This window comes from Myotis yumanensis, unplaced genomic scaffold (assembly GCF_028538775.1).
Source record: "Myotis yumanensis isolate MYYU_CA2020_CCGP unplaced genomic scaffold, mMyoYum1.0.hap1 SCAF_3, whole genome shotgun sequence".
Classification (NCBI taxonomy): Eukaryota; Metazoa; Chordata; class Mammalia; order Chiroptera; family Vespertilionidae; genus Myotis; species Myotis yumanensis.
The window spans coordinates 43,075,722-43,089,142 of record NW_027223754.1 but is presented as its reverse complement, the minus strand read 5'-3'; the positions used below and the strand labels follow the sequence as shown (position 1 = coordinate 43,089,142).

General features: G+C 42.2%; 1 protein-coding gene across 1 annotated transcript in view; it reads right to left on the bottom strand.

Moving 5' to 3' along the window:
* UGGT2 (UDP-glucose glycoprotein glucosyltransferase 2) overlaps positions 1 to 13,421 on the bottom strand; it is a 162,014-nt gene that overhangs the window by 68,377 nt on the left and 80,216 nt on the right. The window contains exons 21-22 of the mRNA XM_070408745.1: positions 11,644 to 11,850; positions 8,070 to 8,201 (exon numbers count right to left, since the gene is read on the bottom strand). Coding sequence (XP_070264846.1) covers positions 8,070 to 8,201; positions 11,644 to 11,850 — 339 coding nt within the window. The remainder of the gene's footprint in view (positions 1 to 8,069; positions 8,202 to 11,643; positions 11,851 to 13,421) is intronic.

Genomic DNA, 13,421 nt, shown 5'->3' with positions numbered 1-13,421 from the left:
GACCACAGGAGGGCTCCAGGGTATGTCTGGCCTATCTCGCTCAATCCCAGTTGGAGCCAATCAGAGCCATGTTGCCCAGTACAGATCGGGGCCGGATGGCTGGGGAGGGACCATGGGAGGGCTCCCAGGGTGTGTCCGGCCCATCTTGCCCAGTTGCAATCGGCCGGACCCCAGCAGCAAGCTAACTTACCAGAGCATCTGCTCCCTGGTGGTCAGTGTGTGTCATGGCGACTGGTCGAACGATCGGACACTTAGCATATTAGGCTTTTATTATATAGGATAACTGCTGTAATAGAAATTCATTAACTCCTTTGACAGCTTATTAAAATTCTAGAAAACTCTTATAGTGTTCACCCACGTACTGAGCTCAAAATCTCTCTCCACTCATGGAAGTTTGAATAGCTGGCCTTAATTCTATATTGATTCTCATCCAGTATAACATAAATCAATCTAAAAATGTAACTATGGTGCCCCATGACAGCCTTCAAATATTTAAAGAGAAAACAGGAGTGAATATTGACTGAAAATTTACTCAGTGGCTGGTGCTGTTTTATGTGCCTTATATATAAAACTATATTTTAAAAGAAGATAAAAAAATTATATTTAATCTGACAACTCCATAAACCATACTATTATCATTCCCATTGTACAAATGAAAAAAGCAAGTCTCACAGAGGTGATATAATTAATGGTGAAACTGGATTTGGAATCCAGATTTCTGTAGCTTAAGAAAAAAAGGCCTTGCTTGTTCCCCTATTTTCTATTACCCCATGTCATTCAGCAATCTGTAAATGTGTAGTGTGATAAAAATAAATTATAATTATAACAACAACATTATTTGGGTTTTATTTGATAATAAAATATATAAAATTTTAATTCTTCAGCATGCAGTAAGAAAGTGTCATTGTTGGTTGCTAGATAGGAGGAGGTTGGGGGACTGGGTGAAAATGGTGAAGGAAATGAGAAGTACAAATGGGCAGTTACACAATAGTAACAGGCATGTAAAGTACAACATAGAGAATATAGTTAATAATCTATATATATAAAACCCTAATATGCAAATAGACTGAATGGCGGAACAACCAAACAACTGGTCACTATGACGTGCACTGACCGGGGGGCGCACGTGGAACATGGCGGGCATCGGCAGCAGGTGGCAGAGTGCAAGATAATGGAGGTGAGTGGGGGCACCAGACCAAGGCAGGACGCCGGTCACTGTCATCGGGGAGAGCCTCTAGGTTACTGAAAATTCTTTGCTCCCATGTGCCATGGTTCTGCCTGACGCTTGCACCTGCTGCTGGCTCCAGCCCTGCTCACACCCGCTGCCAGTGCCCAGCACCGGCCCCGATCACTTAGCACTGTCAGCAGGTGCGAGCGGTGGCTGCCGGCCCCGATTGCCCCTGAGGGCTCCTCCACCTCCCCATGCTCCTGAGAGGCAATTGGGGCAGCAGCCTCTGCTCGCACCCGCTGATGGCACTGGCGTACTTGCACCCACCGCTGGCACTGGCCCCAATTGCTCCGCGCTGTCAGCAGGTGTGAGCAGGGCCAGTGCCGTCAGCGTGTGGGAGCAGCGGCAGCAGCAGGAGCTGGGCTGCGGCAGGAGGGGCTGGACAGGGCCGCAGAGGATGGGCCGAGACCTGCCCCTATGTCCACTGCAGCCTCGCAGCCCACAGTTCCTTTCAAGGTGCACAAATTCATGCACTGGGCCCCCAGTATATTAAGATGTATAGTATAAGGTGGGTACTAGACTGATTGCAGAGATCACTTCATAAGTTATATAAATTTCAAACCACTATGCTGTACATGTGAAACTAATATAATATTGAATGTCAACTATAATCTATCCTTTATAATAAAGAGCTAATATGCTAATGGTCGTGACGCCCGCATGCCATAATGACGATTCTGCAGGAGGCTGTGTGCGTGGTGGGGTGGAGCTGCCGCATTGCTCCAGAGACAGGGCGGAAGTAGGGATGTGCCCGAGGTGACTCGCAGGACCGAGGGTGGGGCTTGAAGTGGCCAGAGAAGGCACGCTCAAGCTCTGGATGAAACTGGAGAGGTTAGGGTGTCAAAGGGGGCAGCGGGCAGGTGGGCAGGGTGCTCGCAGGTAGGTGGGGCCACGCGATTTCACACAGTGGGCCTCTAGTACATATATATAAAAGGCTAACATGCAAAGTGTCCCCTTGGGAATTTGACCAGGAGACCAGGAGTTCGATAGCTCACTATGACATGTGCTGACCACCAGGGAGTGGTGTGGAATGAAGGCCCCAGCCAGCAGCCAGTAGCCAGGGAAGGAAGGCCCAAGCCAGCAGCTGAGGAATAGGGCCCCAGCCGGCAGCCAGATAGCCCTGATCGACCCCGATCGGCGTGATCGCCAGCCACAGAACTTATTTTCAGATATATCTTTTCTATTCAAACCAAAGTAGTATAAATAAAAGAATAATCAAAATTATAATTTTCTATAAATTGACATAAAAAGTCAACATAATTTAATATAATTCTATCTCTAGCCCCAACCTCTCCCCTGAATTCAGGTCATAAGTTCAACTGCCTACTCAATAAGCCAATTTGGAGATCCAGAACCGAACTCTGAATTCTCTACCTTTTCCTTTCCACTCCTCCTGAACAACTCCCCCTCTTCCTGCAGTCTTTCTCACCTGAATACACAGCAACTCCATTCTGCCAGTTATGTAGTTCCACACCACACATCATGCCTCAGCAAATCCTGTTCAGCCTTCCTCCAAAATGTATCCAACCTCCAGTTTTCACTACTTCCACTATAGCCATTCTGGCGCAAGCCATCATCACTTCTCACTTGGACTACTGCAATACCTTCTACCAGGTTTCCTGACTCCCTATAGCAGTGGTTCTCAACCTCCTTAATGTCGTGACCCTTTAATACAGTTCCTCATGTTGTGGTGACCCCAAACAATAAAATTATTTTTGTTGCTACTTCATAACTGTAATTTTGCTACTATTATGAATCGTAATGTAAATATCTGATATGCAGGATGTATTTTCATTGTTACAAATTGAACATAATTAAAGCATAATGATTAATCACAAAAACAATATGTAATTATATATGTGTTTTCTGATGGTCTTAGGCGACCCCTGTGAAAGGGTTGTTTGACCCCCAAAGGGGTGGTGACCCACAGGTTGAGAACCGCTGCCCTATAGTCTATTCTCAATGTACAGTCTCTAGAGATCCAAATAAAACATACTAGTAGGTCAGATCATGTCACTCCCTCCCCCCACCCCCCATCCAGAACTATGAACTTCACAACTCATTCAGAGTAAAGCAGGAATCCTAAACTGACTGTAAAACCATACTGATCTGGTCCCCAGAAACTTCCCTGAGCTTGTCTTCAGAGGACTCTCACTATAACTGCTATTCCTAAAACACACAGTCATGATCTCATCTTGGGACCTTTTTTCTCACTATTACCTCTACCTAGAGCACTCCTCTTCCAGACATGGTTTTCTCCCTCACCTCTTCTGGTTCTCTGTCCAAATGACACCTTATAAGTAAGAATGCTATTTGTTATCTGTCTCTGCCCACCAAAATGTAAATCCATGAAAACATTTCTGTTCACTACTGTACTCTGAGAACCATAGAAGAATGTTTGGTTTACAGCAAGTGAAACATTAATATATGAATATTTTGTCAATTAAAAAAAAGAAGAAACGAGTTCTAGGAGAAATCAGTTTAATATAACTATAACTAATATTTATAATCACTAATTTTGATAACAATACATGAGATATATTAAACAATGTCAAAGAAAACATAGGGCATGTTTTCCATCCTATCCTATATAATAAAAGCCTAATATGCAAATTGACCGAATGGTGGAACAACTGGTGGAATGACCGGTCACTATGATGCACACTGACCACCAGGGCACAGACGCTCAACGCAGGAGCAGTTCACAGCCCACAGACCCCAGGCCAGCTAAGGCGGGTGCCAGCGGGGGCCCCCCTCAATTGCCCCACAGAGGGAGGCGATCAGTGGTTGCGGCAGGGGGCTGGGCTGGCTGGTGAGCAGGCTGGCGCTGCCCCCTGATCACCCCACCAGTTGCCTCCTGCAGAGGGAGGTGACCGGCAGCAGCAGCAAGGCAATCGGGGGGTTGGGGCCGGCAAGTGGGTGTTGCCAGGCCAGCCAAGGCGGGTAACAGCAGGGGCCCCCCGATCGCCCCACCAGTCGCCCCACAGAGTGGTCCTGATTGCCAGCCAGGCCTAGGGACCCTACCTGTGAACGAATTTCATGCATCAGGCCTCTAGTAATGTATAATTAAAAGGCAAGGTACTAGATATAGCAAGTCTAATTTCTTTTCCTCTTTATTTCTGAAAATGACTGACAAAGCCCAAGGTAGACAAATACTTTAAAACTGTTCTAAAAACTGTATTTCCTTACAGAGTAATTGTTAGAGAATAAGTAATATTATTTTTGGGCTTCCACATAGCTCACTATCAAAATTTACTAATACAGGCAGTCCTCGGGTTACATAAGACTTGACGAACATTGTTTCGTGGTTACATCACCATCTCCCATTTATTAAAAAAAAAAGTTCCGTCATTTCAACATATGTACATATGTGCTTTATGTTTTTTATTATTTATTTACCACAAGTAAAGGTCAGGAATTGTTATCTTTCTTTTAAATTTTTTTTACTGTTTCACTTCATTACTGCTGTGTATGTGCTCCATGTGAGTGACGTAGGTGCTTATGTAGGTGGGTCCTGACTTACAGCAAAAATCACGTTACTTTGCACCATAGGAATGGGATCTCGGATGTAACCCGAGGACCTACTGTACAGGGTAGGGCAAAAGTAGGTTTACAGTTGTGAAACAGTTTATTCTTGTATTATTTATTAACTACTGTATTATTTTCCAGATGAACAACTGTAAACCTACATTAGTCCCACCCTGTACCTTATATTTCTGTAATAATAAATGACAACCAGTGTCTTCAATTTGTAAAGTAGCACTGTACACAGATGAACCTAAGCCTAACTGCTTTTAGGAGCTAATGCAATTAGCTTAAACACCATTATACTGAAGCAGATATATTTTATCTGTGGAAGCTTGGGGAAATGGGTCTCTCATTCGTCTCCAATTCCTATTATTTATAGATTCAGATAGGAAAGAATAAATAAGCATAATTTTAAGGGAATAGTGATTTGGGAATAAAACGCAGGTGAAGAGTTCATAAAAATGTAGAAAAGAAAGAAAACAGGAGCATAGAGCTTTGAAGATGATTTAGGAATATATAATTTGATAGTTCAAGCAGAGGTCTGTCAAGCACATTGGATTAGTTTATTTCTTAATAAATCAAAGCACAAGATTCAGTTTTTTAAAACTAAATTCCTGAGAAGTAAAATCAGACTATCATATTCAAAATATATTAATAAATAGCTAGTATACACTAACTGTGTGTCTATAAAGATGTTCTAATCAGAAAAATGTTTGTGATATACTAAGAGAAAAAAGTATGATAAATATTTATATATATAAAATTACAACGATGTACTTTATGAAAACCAGAAATAACTCTGTAGGGTCAGGAAAAGGGTTAGAAGGTAATACAGTAATTTTCAATAATATATTTTATTAGGATGGTGGGAGCAAGTAACTTTTTCCTATAGATTTTTAAAGGTTATATTGATAAATACTATTTTATACTTCAATAGAAAACATTGTACTGTTGTTATTAAACAACTAGAGGCCCAGTGCACAAAAATCTGTGCACTCGGGGGGGGAGGGGGGTCCCCCAGCCCGGCCTGTGCCCTCTTGCAGTCTGGGACCCCTCGGGAGATAACGACCTGCTGGCTTAGGCCTGCTCCCGGGTGGCAGAGGGCATGCCCAATCCCTAGGTGCAGCCCCTGGTCAGGCTCAGAGCAGGGCCGATTGGGGAGTTGGGGGGCCGCCCCATCATGCACAGAGCAGGGCAGATCGGGAGGTTGTGGTGCCACCCTCAGTCACGCTCAGGGTAGGGCCGATTGGGGGGTTGGGGCACCGCCCCCTATCACACTCAAGGCGGGGTCAATGGGGAGGTTGCGGTGCCACCCCCTGTCACGCACAGAGCAGGGCTGATCAGGGGGTTGGGGCGCTGCCCCCTGTCACTCACAGAGCAGAGCCCATCAGGGGGGTTGGGGCTCCGTACCCTGTCACGCACAGAGCAGGGCCCATCAGGGGGTTGAGGAGCTCCCCCGTCATGCACAGAGCAGGGCCAATCAGGGGGTTGAGGAGCTCCCCCGTCACTCACAGAGTAGGGCCGATAGGGGAGTTGGGGCGCCGCCTCCTGTCACACACAGAGCAGAGCGGATCAGGGGGTTGGGGTGCTGCACCCTGTCACACTCAGGGCAGGGCCAATGGGGAGGTTATGGCTCTACACTGTCACACACAGAGCAGGGCCCGTGTGGGGGGGGGGTTTGGGGCGCCACCCTCTATCACCCACAGAGCAGGGCTGATCAGGGGGTTGGGGTGCCGCCACTGTCACACTCAGGGCAGGGCCGATGGAGAGGTTATGGCTCTACCCTGTCAAACACAGAGCAGGGCCCGTGTGTATGGGGGCGGGGGGGTTGGGGCGCCGCACCATCACCCACAGAGCAGGGCCGATCAGGGGGTTGGTGCGCCGCACCCTGTCAAACACAGAGCCGCAGGGCGATCAGGGGATTGGGGAGCTCCCCCCATCAGGCACAGAGCAGGGCTGATCAGGGGGTGAGCAGAGCTGATCAGGTGGTTGGGGCGCCTTCCCCTGTCACAAACAGAGAAGGGCAGATAGGGAGGTTGTGGCCCCGCCCCCTGTCACACACAGAGCCACAGGGCGATCAGGGGATTGGGGAGCTCCCCCCTGTCACACACAGAGCCGCAGGGCGATCAGGGGATTGGGGAGCTCCCCCCTATCAGGCACAGAGCAGGGCTGATGAGGGGGTTGGGGTGCCTTCCTCTGTCATGAACAGAGCAGGGCAGATAGGGAGGTTGTGGCCGCCCCCCTGTCACTCACAGAGCCACAGGGCGATCAGGGGGTTTGGGCGCTGCCCGCTGTCACGCTGATCCCGGTTCCGGGAGCCTCGCTGCTCCACTGATCCCGGTGCTGGGAGGCATATTACCCTTTTACTATATAGAATAGAGGCCTGGTGCATGGGTAGGGGCTGGCTGGTATGCCCTGAAGGGTGTCCTGGATCAGGGTGGTGGTCCCCACTGGGGTGCCTGGCCAGTCTGGCTGAGGGGCTGAGGGCCGTTTTCAGGCTGGCGGGTGACTGAAGCTCCCAACTGCCCCTTTTTTTCTTTTTCTTTTTTCTATTCTGGGCCAGCTTTAGCTCTGAGGCCTCACTGCTGAAAGCAGATTTCTGGCCTTTACCTTCTGTATTTGATACAATGTTGCGGTCCGGCTGGCTGAAGCCCGGCTGACTGAAAGCCAGTTTCTAGGGTTTTGTTTAGCTTCTATATTTGCAACATAGCTGCTTAGAGTTGCATCTGAGAGGCCGCAAGTCAGGCGGGGAATGTTGGAGTCCGCCATCACTGGAGCAAGCAAGCCTCCCTGTTTGCTTCAGTGCATGGCTGCCGGCCGCCATCTTGGCTGACAGTTAATTTGCATAAGGATATGCTGATTAGCCAATGGGAAGGGTAGCAGTCGTACGCTAATTACCATGTTTCTCTTTTATTAGTGTAGATTGTAAGAAAGCTACAACAAGAGTAAGATTTCACAATGTACTTTCTACACTTACTATAACAGTGGTTCTCAATCACAATGTTATAAAGTGTACTAAATTGTTTATTCTAGTACTTATATTAGGACAAAATAAAAGTTATCCTCACAAGAACATTCTCTCTTCCCTGCAATCAATATTCTCACGGATGGGGGAAGGGATGAAGTAATAGGTACTGTGCCATAAATTAACCCTCTCAGCACCATTTACTTCTGCTGAGACCTGTCTCATGTGTCTGGCATATGAACACCATCCTCTGTGTGTGTTTCATAGCATGGGTTGTGACAGAAAAATGTTTGAGACCCCTGTACCACAGTGTCACTGAGAAAAGTGAGCAACTGTTTTTCTACTTACTTTCCCATTGCTGACAATACCCATTTCTCCGGGACCCAACTTAAGTACGTCTTGACAGAACAACTGGTGAGTTCGAAAAATATTCACCCCAATGGTATTATATTTTTTCTCAAAAGCATTCTTATCCATCTCCTAAAGCAAGAAAATATAAAATGAATGAGAGAACTATAAATATATTAAATTATTTTCTTAACAAAGCTTATTTAATATATTAGTGTAAAATTTAAATTATACTAAGTTGTGACAAAAAGTACTATTTTCTCCTGAAACCATTTAAAAAAAAATGAAATCTTTCTCTGCCAAGTCAATTACAATATTTGTATATCTTTTTACAAGTAGATAGTTTGCTATTCATTCTTTGAGAATTTCAGGTGGATTACTGATTGGTAAAATGCTAGGGAACATCAATTTAAGTAAAATTTAACATTCCAGAAAAGATATAAACCCAATTAGTAATAGTGTATTTAACTTCAGAAATACAAAAGTAACCCATGGTCAGAGTCATAAAATATATGGATATTCACAGAAAATTAACCACAAATAAGTTCCTTACATCTTCATACTAACACACTTCTTCATATCAATATTTATCAAATTTTTATGTGCATCCAAATCACCTTGGTGCCTTGTTAAAATGAAGTTTCTCCTTCAGTAGATCAGGGTGAAGCCTTAGATTCTGAACTTCTAACAAGATCAGATGTTAGAAATGTTTCCCCTTTGCTGTCCAATATGGTAGCCACAGCCACATATGGTTACTGAGCCCTGGAAATGTGGCTGGTGTGACTGAGGAGCTGATTTTAAAGCTCAATTTAATTTTAAATTTAAAATAGCTCCATGTAGCTAGTGACTACAGTATTGGACAGTGCAGCCCTAGATCTCCTTACTTCCAAAATCTCTCTCTCAGTTATCCCCTCTCTCACCACAAGCTCCTGACCTTCCAGCTCACTCATTGTTACTAACCATTATACTTTCAATCCACTGACCCTACCACTTATTTATTGTCCATCATACTTCCCATATCATAATTCCCCTCCCACCCAAGTTACACCCCAGAGTCCTTTACTGTAACATCAACCTTCCATGCTCAGCTCCCTGGAATGCTTCCCTCAGTTACATTCACCTTGCAAAACCCCAACTCTGGTTAAATACAACTCTGCAACTGGACCCAAACAGTGTTAAAGCTGGAAAAAAAACATGCAACCAAGGCTGATCTCACTTTCAATTTGTGGTCATTAATCTCAGTGGGCCCTCAGAAATCTTTCCACACTAATGTATTGAATTCACTTTCTCATTCTCTGAGTAACAGAAATATATTTGACATTTTCTTCCCTTTCCTCAAACCTCTAATAGCACCTACTAACACTCTAATACTTAACTAATGACCCGAATTTCTTCTGAAAAATGAAAGTAATCAGAAGAGAGGTACTTATCTTGTTACCACCAAATAAATATATCCTTCTGCATCTGTACCCACATAGTCTGCCTTTCTTCTGGTTAAAATGGATGAACAATTCCTGTTCTTAAACCAACACTTAACACTGTCCATTGGATCTCAGCACCTCTTAATTTCTCAAGAATTTTGCTCCCCTCAATCTATATGATCCTTTTCTTATTGTTGGATAGATTGTTTCCATTAGCATACAGAAGAGTGACATCTCCCAAATTTAGAATTATTTCCTTGAACTCAAGTCCCATTCTGGCTACGGAATACTTCTTCCTTCAATGTGCAAGAAACTTCTTTAAAAAGCTATACTTGCTATCTCTATTTCCTGATTTTTTATTTTCTCTTGAATCTAGTGCACTTTTATGCTTTTCACTCTACTAAAGCTGTTCTTATCAAAGTCACCAAGAACCACCTTAATCAATAAAATGGTCAGTTAGGAAGATGGATTTCAGAAACATCTGGCATAGGTGATCATTTCAGAAACATCTGGCATAGATGATCATTTCCTCCTTGAAATATATTCTCCATTTGGCTTCCAGGATACCATACTCTCCTGGTCACCTTCCTAATTCATTGGCTGTTCCATCTCCTTTATATGATCATCCTTTTCTTGTGTTCCTCCACATTTTAGAATGTTCCAGGGCTAAGCTTTCAACCACTCTGTTCTCCACCCAGCCTCACTTCTGAGGTTTCTCATCTAGTTTCTTACCTTGGAATTATATATAATGTTGATGATCCTCAAATTGACTCTCAAAAAAAAAAAAAAAAAAAAAAAAAAAAGACAACCCCTCAGTGATTTCTACACTCATTTACTCAATTGTCAACATTTCCACTTGAATGTCCAAAAGGCTTCTCCAACTTAACATGTACAAAACTTAGCTCTAGATCCAGGCCCTATGTGTCCAAATCTTCTCTTCAATCTAGACTTCTCCATTAAAAAAAAAAAAAAAGGATACCACCATTAAGTCTAGCTGTTCAAGACAAAATCCTAGCCTATTATTTTCACAGGTCATATACAATTGAGCAACTAATCCTGTTTACCATAATATAACAATTATTTATCAATCATTTTACCATCTCCACCACTCCTATCTAGTTCAACATACCATTTACCATTATTTCTTGCCTAGATTATAGGCAAGAAATGCAAAAGCATTCTAAATGTTCATCCTATTTCAAATCTTCACATGGTACCCAGAGTCATCTTTTTAAAGGTTATTCACCTCTTCAAGGTTCCTCAATGTCTGCCATTATACTCAGGAATATTTCAATCCCTTAGTATGGCCTATAAGTGCTTTAAATATCTGGGATTATATTTCTGACCTCTTATGCTAGTACTCTGCACATCCATCTCTATTTTGGTCATAATGATTTTCTGCCTATACCTCAAGTCTGGCAAGACTGACTCTGTGTCAAGCCTTTAGACTTGCTATGTTCTTTGAACCTGGTACATTCTTCTCACAGACTTTCCATGGTTTGATATTTCATGTTATTCAGAGCACTGCCCAAATGTAAGCTCTGAAGAAATACCTTTCCTGACCACTCCAGCTAAAAGAGCGTCACTCAAACCATCTACCCTCTTATGTATTTTCCAATACCACTTACTTTGTCTGTCTTTCCCACTACCATGTAAGCTCCACAAGAGCAGGGACTCTATCTGCCTTGTTCACAAGTATATCTCAATCTAGTACAGTGGTTCTCAACCTTCCTAATGCCGCAACCCTTTAATACAGTTCCTCATGTTGTGGTGACCTCCAATTTCATTGTTACAAATTGAACATAATTAAAGCATAGTGATTAATCACAAAAACAATATGTAATTATATATGTGTTTTCCGATGGTCTTAGGCGACCCTTGGGAAAGGGTCGTTCGACCCCCAACGGGGTCTCGACCCACAGGTTGAGAACCACTGATCTAGTAGATAATATATAAATTTGATTTGTTAAATGCCTCTATGCAAAGTCATATTATTTAACATTTATCTTTTCCCATTTGAAGAAATATTTATTATCCCTAAATGATTATACATATTAACTGATGTTTTTCAGTAACATATTATCTCCAAGCATACAGATTTATTCTTTTGAAATATTCAACACATACTTATTATTTCAAACAAAGTTACTGACCTCAGTAAGGAATGTTTTAATTTTATCTCCAGAGTAAATAGCTGTAGCAGTTTCTTCCCTTGCCAGTTTCCTGAGAAAGTTTCTCAAAAAGCTGTTTTTCTGTGTAAGAAAAGCTGCCAAAATTCCTCTAGAAATAGCTGTGTTCTCTTCATTTATTTTTGATGTAGGATTATAAATAACACCCAACCGACTATGAAAACTTTTTTTCTGAAAAAAAACCACACATTTATAGGTGAAAAAAAAATCTGTATCTTACATACCTTTTTACAGTTGAACTTTTTTCTTTCCAATCAAGTTTATGCTTTACCATACATCTTTCACTGTCAAATTCTATGTTGACTATTGAAGATGACCTATCATTGAAATAGCCTAAAAACAATAATTTTAGTAACTCCAACTGCTTTACCTCTTTGCATAATGATTATTTTATAATGCAATATTTGTTTGACCTCTTCTTGTGTATGTATGTCTATGAAACAACAAGATTATAAAACAAAAATGCAGATTAACCCATAAAACAACCACCCAGGTCAAGAAATAGAGCACTGTCAAAGATATTTCTCAAGAGTAATTAAAAAGGTAAATTCTAAGATACTATTCCATGGGTGAATGTGAGGCAAAATCAAAACATTTCTGAACTGTGAAAGTAGTCTCTAAATCAGTCATACATATCCAAGAGTGAAGATGAAAATCTAACTGGCTATGGGGACTTAAGCACAATCTTTTACCAGTTAAGCGGCTTGTGCTCAGCCAGAGATATTCCCCAGGAAACCAAGATAAAAGACAAAAACAAGGGGAAAAAACCAGAGCAAGAATATCAGAGATATATAATGAGAGGGCAATAGACTTTACAGAATTAGTTCATTCACATCACTAACAATAGATAAATCAATAAATTATCCAACAAACAACAAGTAGCCCAGGGAAGGGGGGGGGGGGGGGGTGTTGTTACCAGTATCCAAATATGCTACAGTGTATTATCTAAAATGTTTTGTTTTCAATAAAAAATTATGAGACATGCAATGTAACAAGAGAGTGTGATTCATATAAAGGTGAAAAAAAAAACCCACAAACCCACAGCATGAGAAACTGTCTTTGAGGGGCTTAGTTGTTGGACTTAACAGATGTAATATATTCAAAGAACTAAAGAAAACCATGTCTAAAGAATTAAAGAAAGGTATTTTAATAATATTTCACAGATAATAATAATAATGAAGAGATAGAAATTATAAAAAAGAACCAAAGGAAATTCTGGAGTTATAAATTCAGTAACTAAAATGGAAAATGCTCTAGAAAGGTTCAATAGATATGAGTTGGCAGAAAAATCAGTGAATCAATAAAGATGATACAACCTGAAAAAAAATTGTAAAAAGAATGAACAGATCCTCAGAGAAATGTGGAACATCATTAAACACACCAATATATGCATAATGGAAGGGCCATATACATGTAACTAGTGGGGGAAGGACAGCTTGTGAGCCTCTCAAAGAACATGCTCCCAGAAATTCTTGAGAAGGAAGAGAAGGCAGAAGTGACTGTTGTTCCATAGATCCCAAAGAACGGGTTTTGAAATGTGCTTGTCTGCAGGCAACTGAGGAAAGCCAGAATGTGTTCTGAGATTATCTAATATGATGTGAAAATCTCCTAGCAGATGTTATTTTCATTTTAAATGTATTAATTATTCTTAATGTGGTAGCAGGGCTCCAAGATGGCCCCCAATGATCCCCACCTCCTGGTACTCAGACTTACAGTTCCTTCTCATACTGAATAGAAGTGAT